The sequence below is a fragment of the Lygodium microphyllum genome, chromosome 22 (genome assembly GCF_053477565.2).
Source record: "Lygodium microphyllum isolate KBCC chromosome 22, Lygodium_microphyllum_v1.1.10, whole genome shotgun sequence".
NCBI lineage: Eukaryota > Viridiplantae > Streptophyta > Polypodiopsida > Schizaeales > Lygodiaceae > Lygodium > Lygodium microphyllum.
In genome coordinates, this window is record NC_141156.1 from 29,703,244 (window position 1) to 29,709,620 (window position 6,377).

At 38.9% G+C, this 6,377-nt stretch overlaps 1 protein-coding gene across 1 annotated transcript; it reads right to left on the minus strand.

Moving 5' to 3' along the window:
* Window positions 1-2,784: 2,784 nt before the first annotated feature.
* On the minus strand, window positions 2,785-3,939 carry LOC148016997 (large ribosomal subunit protein eL28y-like). The gene is made up of 4 exons (XM_087663221.1): window positions 3,782-3,939; window positions 3,500-3,648; window positions 3,180-3,340; window positions 2,785-3,031 (listed from the first exon to the last, which is right to left on the minus strand). The coding sequence occupies exons 2-4, from the start codon at window positions 3,645-3,647 to the stop codon at window positions 2,897-2,899; spliced, it is 444 nt and encodes a 147-aa protein (XP_087519347.1). The 5' UTR covers window position 3,648; window positions 3,782-3,939; the 3' UTR covers window positions 2,785-2,896.
* Window positions 3,940-6,377: the final 2,438 nt, after the last annotated feature.

The window sequence follows — 6,377 nt, forward strand, 5'->3', positions numbered from 1 at the left end:
ACACAAGCAAAGACTGTGACATGTCTCATGCAAAATTGATACCTAGCGCTAGTAAAAGTGGTTCCCAAATATCCAATTTAGATTCCCGCCTCCATCTAGCTACCTCTTTATTTGATCAATGCCTCGTAATTCAGTTAAGAGGCATGAATGACAATAACCTTGGTCTTTCCAAGGCTCATTCAACACCTTAGTATTCAAAATGCAATGCATCCATGTGGTGCTGTAATGCTGGATGCGACTCCAATATAGCTAAAAGTCCAAAGAGTGATGCACCAATGTAAACCAAGAGTCTCATCTGTATGTAGGCTAAATAGTGAGAGAGTGGGTTGCCTTGCATCATTGCCATAGTGCTTTGAATCTCCTCAGATGAATACCCTAAGTAATTGGTTCATTTTACCTCACACAAGGTTAAAAGGCTTTTTTATAATTCGCAAAGCAACAACAGAGCTTAAGGCTGCACGCTTTTGCCTAATCAATTAGGATCCTCATGGTAACGGTGATCTAGAATGCAAAGTTATAATACGTGGAGTCTTTCTTGTGACCTAGAGACCTCGCCCCTCGAGGCGGAGGCAACCCTGTTTTGATAAAGATACATCCGGCCATGATGGTCACGTGGTTTTATTAATTGGATCACCAAATTTGTTAATTAATGAAAGTTATGTTCTCAAAGGCCAGAATTAAAAAGAAAAGAGTACCACTTCAATGAAGAAGGCATTTGACAATTGTAACAAACGCAATTGAAAGCATATAGTATGTCATCCGAGACAATTTAGTGGCTCCACTCATTTGAGGTACATTAAGAAGTGACTTTCTTATAAAGTTAAGCTTAAGTAGTGTTATTTAACATAATTTCTTAAAATCACACTTTGGAAGGCAAGGTCAGCTGAGTATTGTGGAAAACCATGTTTCGGGGATTTCCCTGTGACCACATCCCAAGTTGATTAAACAAGAAAATGCAAACACATATGACAGCCCTCCATGTAGACAAAAGGGGAGATGCTCCAAACATAAGATGTGCCTTGCAAATGAATGGAAGAACTAAATGCTCGTTAGAGCATAATTAGGGAGCTAACACATACATCACCGTAATTCTATTGCCACAAGGATCCAGCTTTGGAACTCAAATCTAGGCGGTGGATATAAAACAACAGAATCCGTTTTCATGAAAGTGAAAGCATTCAAAACTTTGATGAACATTTCTCTTGCCAGCATGCATAGCTTTCGTGTGTCCTGTGTTGTACTACAGAGAAGCTAGTTCAACTCTTTGCTATTTACACTAATAACTTTCTGTCATTTAAAATGCTTAATCATTAATGTGGCCACAGGAAAACCTAAATGTTGCAAGACCAATAACATCTGTCAAACCAAAAAATCTTCAATATCCAAAGACATACCTTATCTTCTAAGATTAGACCACTCGAGAAAGAGATTCTTTACACCTAGAATCCCTCATAATAATCACATGGTAACATGGCTTCTATAAGCTATGTAGCAAGGGAGCAAGGGAGTAGATGCTGTCTGGATATACCATCTAAACAAAAGGTACTCCCAGGGCATGAAATAGCCAGACTAAAGCTCCAGCCAACTGATGGAGCTTCAGGGAGAGACTGAGAGAACCATCTTCTACAACTAAGGCAGTCCACAGGAGTGGCAAAAATCTGGAACTGCACATCCTTGTCCAACAGGTCCATGTGGCAAACCACAGACCCACCTTACAGCAAGATGGATATTTAAGCAGAAACGCATTAATCATCCAATCAAAGCGTATGCAGACAGACAGATACTCTTGATACCAAACTCTGCAAATGGGTCTCATTCAGCATTAAAGTCTTGTTGCTGACCGGCACTCTAGAACATTTGCCAGGTATTGTCTGGATTCAATGAAGCCTCACACATCCAACTTTAAGCATAAGCATGATCAGCACATATTATGTTCAGTAGTGGAAAAAATAATCATTAAGCAAGATTTGCTCTTTAGCCTGATAGAACATCTTGTTCAGTATCCTGAACTACTGTTAAACAGCCCAACCAGACATCTTATTCCTGTCAGCAATATTCTCATGTCTTTCGGGTCAAATTAGTTCTTACACATGCCACTTTGTATGTATAGTCACAGTATGTCAATCTTTGTACCAATTTCATATAGAGATGGCAATAATCTTCCAATGTTCCAAAACCTGTTAATTCCATTCACTCTGAAAGCATTAGGCGGCCAAAAATGGGATTCAAGAATTGTGGATGTCTCACTAATCATAATCAGATGGAGCTTGTAACAAAGTCAATCTGCATACATGTAGATAAGCTGCCAACTTTGCTTAAATTACAGTTTACATGTTAGTTTGGGTCTAATGGTACTGAATGCACATGCAACAATGCAGATATAACTGCCCCTAAACAGATGCCAGCTCTTGAGATACTGGTCTTTCAAGTCAGTTTCAATCCCAACTTTACCTAGAGACTGTGTGTGAGATACCACATAGCTTTTGCAGGAATAGTCAACACATTAAAACCGAAAAAATGAGTACAATGGTAAATTCAGCTCCACATTTACTAACAGTAAACTACAGATGAGTTGAGAGCACCACCCAGAACATCAACCTACTGCATAAATTCAGTAAATTTGCAAGAAATATCAGAATCACTGCATTAGCAGCACCATCCAGAACATCAATAACCTACTAAATAAATTCAGTAAGTTTGCAGGAAGAATCAGAATCAGTGTGTTAAAAAACCACCCAGAATGAACCACCAACTATGTGAATTCAGAAAACTTGAAGACATATAAAAATCAGAACTGCACTGTATTTCTTTCTATCAACTACTACATTGCTCCTATTTCAATACAAACTCAACCCACACATCAAAATTTGGGCTTCTCAGAACTGGCGACTAATGCCTATTTGGACTTCCTTGAGCCCTTTGAGCTCTTCTTGGATGCTCCAGACTTGGCCGCACGCAAACTCTTGTGCACAGAGCTTAGCCTAGCTAAGGCAGCATTCTTAAGGTCTGGACGATAACCATTCTCAGCCACCTGCAATCCAACTACATTGCATCAAATTCCTGCAACTAGAGAAAGCTACACTATGGTGAACATCAATTCAATTGAGAAGCTAATCAGCTACTGGGAGAACTGCCCACATAAAACGAGGATAATTTGAGCAATCCATTAACAAGCATGCCTGATTCACAACAACAGTGGCCATGCGACGGAAATCTCTTTTCAGAAGGGACCGGTTGACAGAATCCTTGGGCTTGTTAGTCCTCCTGGTCTTTGTTGTAGCAAGCTCTACAGAAAGGTCCCCAGCTCCTCTGATAGACACAGTCTTCTTGTTTGCAAGCCCTGTCAAAAATTGGATCAAATCAGCAACGTGCAGACATTCAGTGGAATCAGTAGAGAAGCAAAACAAAGATCCCAATGGAAAATCCACTGTTCAGCGAGGTAGACTGCAATGCGGCTGAAAGAGAAAAAACCCTAAAGGACATAGAAATAAAGCTGTACCTGAATACTTGAAGCTATTCAGATTGTAAAGGTTATTTGGTTCGCTAGTGAACTGCACAGAAGCATTGGAGTTTCCGTTCCTCTTCACAAGGAACTTGTTGTTCTTCTTGACGAGCTGCCAGAGCAGATCGGGGGACACGGTAGACATCCTGCAGGGAGGCAGGCGAGTCGAGTGAGATGCCTCACGACAAAAGGACGGCAAGGGCTAACAACTAAGCATTTCTGACCCTATCACGCGCGATACACAGAGAGAGAGAGAGAGAGAGAGAGAGACACACACACCTGGTTGCAGTTGGCTTTCCCCGATCGGCTGCTCCTGAGGCTTCTGGCGCTCCTGCTGCAAGAGAGAATTCGGTGGGGAGGAAGAAGTGGCTCTTAACTTGTGTGCCCAGCAATTAGGGTTTTGTTGCAGTGATAAATGGGCGGCCTGCCCCTTTTCAAAATAATAGAACAAAGCAAAACAAAAACCCTCTCATTATAAGAAAACAATAAAATAGAACAAAAACAACCCACCAAATTAAAAAAAAGATCGAGGAGGACATTTGCCCTAAGAGGGTTTCCAAAGTCACACATAGGTTCGCATTATCCTAGCACACTAGAAGTTTTGGAAAAAGTCCCACTATGATTCCCACTTTAGGAATTACAACATCATCATGAGCTTATGCTTAGAAGGCAACACGTACCTCGCTAGGTACGGTTGGGGGCATGCAGTGACCAAACCCCACCTTGGCCCCCTACCCACAACCACACCTAGCTATGCGATGGGTCACTAGGCCCCAACCCCAAATCGCACCTAAGTAGGTATGCCGTGTCTCACGAGTAGATGTTGAACACTATGAGGAAAAACAACAGAAAAGAGCCCCTTTTCTCACCTAGGAAAATGTCAAATACTTCTTGCGTAGAGCCACTTCAAGTTTTGGAAGGCTTGTATGTTAGGATTGTTTGATATAAACAAGTGTCAAATACTTCTTGCGTAGAGCCGCTTCAAGTTCTGGAAGGCTTGTATGTTAGGATTGTTTGATATAAACAAGTGATATAATGGGATTTTTATTTAGGACAATGATAGCAGAGCTATGATCACCCTCTTGATCACTTTACTTAGCCCTTCTATTAGAATGATTTTGTCTTCTTAGTTGATTACAATTAAGGCCTCTTGGTGTTTATTTCATTTAATCTCTAAAATTGCATTTTTGCAGCAATACATTGCTATCAACATTCTTTGTATGCTAGATTTTTCTTAAATATGGAACTTTAGTTGGTCCTTCTATAAGCCTCTTTAGTTTCTACGATGTTCTAAAGCTTTATGTGATAATTCCTTTTAATATTTGTTGCTACAATTTCTAGCATTTTAATATTTAGTTGGCCCTTCTATAAGCCTCTTTAGTTTCTACCATGTTCTAAAGCTTTATGTGATTATTCCTTTTTATCTTTGTTGCTACAATTTTTAGCATTTCAATCTTTTTTTTGCTAAACTATTTGTTATTTATATACAATCTATTCCTTCTAAATACGGGGTTAGTAATAACCTTTACCTCATACAATTGGTAATGATTGCAGCTCCCTTGACCTTTCTTAAGGTCACTCTACATAGCCGCTTAATCATTATGGTTGGTATTCTTGAAATTCATGTTTTCATAATTTGAAACTTAACTTAAAGGATCTTATTAAACCCCATCATCTTTTCATTAAATAAGTTGTTGCTATGATACATTCTTAAGGGCTTTTATCCCTCCCTTTTACCCCTTGTCTATGTCACCTACATGTTAACTTTCCTATCATGAGATATAGACTATTAACTTATTTAAAGTTTTGAATCAATTGGGGCCTTTGGTTGGCTCCCAATGTTTTTTTTGTTTAGAAGGCCAAGTTGGAATAGGGGAATTACTTGGTAACCATTCTTGCTTTGCGACGACTAACCACTTGGAATACTAAACTTCCCTTAGTACCTCGCCAATCAAAGGTTTTTTTAAAAAGAAGAACTACATCCAGTTCAGTTCTTAGCCCAAGGCCTTTTTGCATTATATCAAACATTCTTTTTATGCTAAATTGTTTGTTATATGGTACAAACTTTCACCCAATTGGTGATGATTGTAGGTAGCTTAGCCTTTCTTAAGTCACTCTACATAGCCTCTTAATCACTATGACGGGAAATCGATAAATTCATGGTTTTCGTAACTTGTGACTAAATCTAAATAATTAAATAGCATGATTAAATCCCACGATCCTTTCTTGAAAATCATTTGTTGCTATAATTTTGCTCTTACCCCTTATCAATGTCACCTACTTGATAACTTTCCTATCATGGATGTAGCTTGATATTTATTTAAAGCTTCAAACCAATTGGGTCCTTTAGTTGCCCCCCCAAGGTTTTGGATCTCAAGGTTGAATTGAAAATGGGAGTTACTTGGTTTCTCTAGTAACTATTTTTCATTGGGGACTGATGGCTTGGATGACTAAAATTCCCCTAGTACCTCTCTAGTTGGAGGTTTTTCTTAAAAAGTAAGAATTGCATCCATTTCAATTCTCAACCCCCCAAGGCATTTATATATACATGCCTCTATGCTACTAAGCCATATTCGTGGTTGTGTTCCACCTTTGCACTACTTTTCAGCTTTTGTAAACAATTGTTGTTCTACACTTCTCAAGCTCTGGCTTAACCCCCTTGGAATATTTCCATGGACATTAACAAAGTAAACCTATTTCATGTTGATGATATGGATAGCAATTGAATATTATTGTAGACACCTACAATGTAAGATTGATTATTTAGTCCTTACTAATAATCTTCTTATTCACTTTGCAGATAACCTACAATACCCTTACTTCTGAATGATTTTCCTTAATATACCTTGTATATTCCTTGAAAATGCGGGTTCTA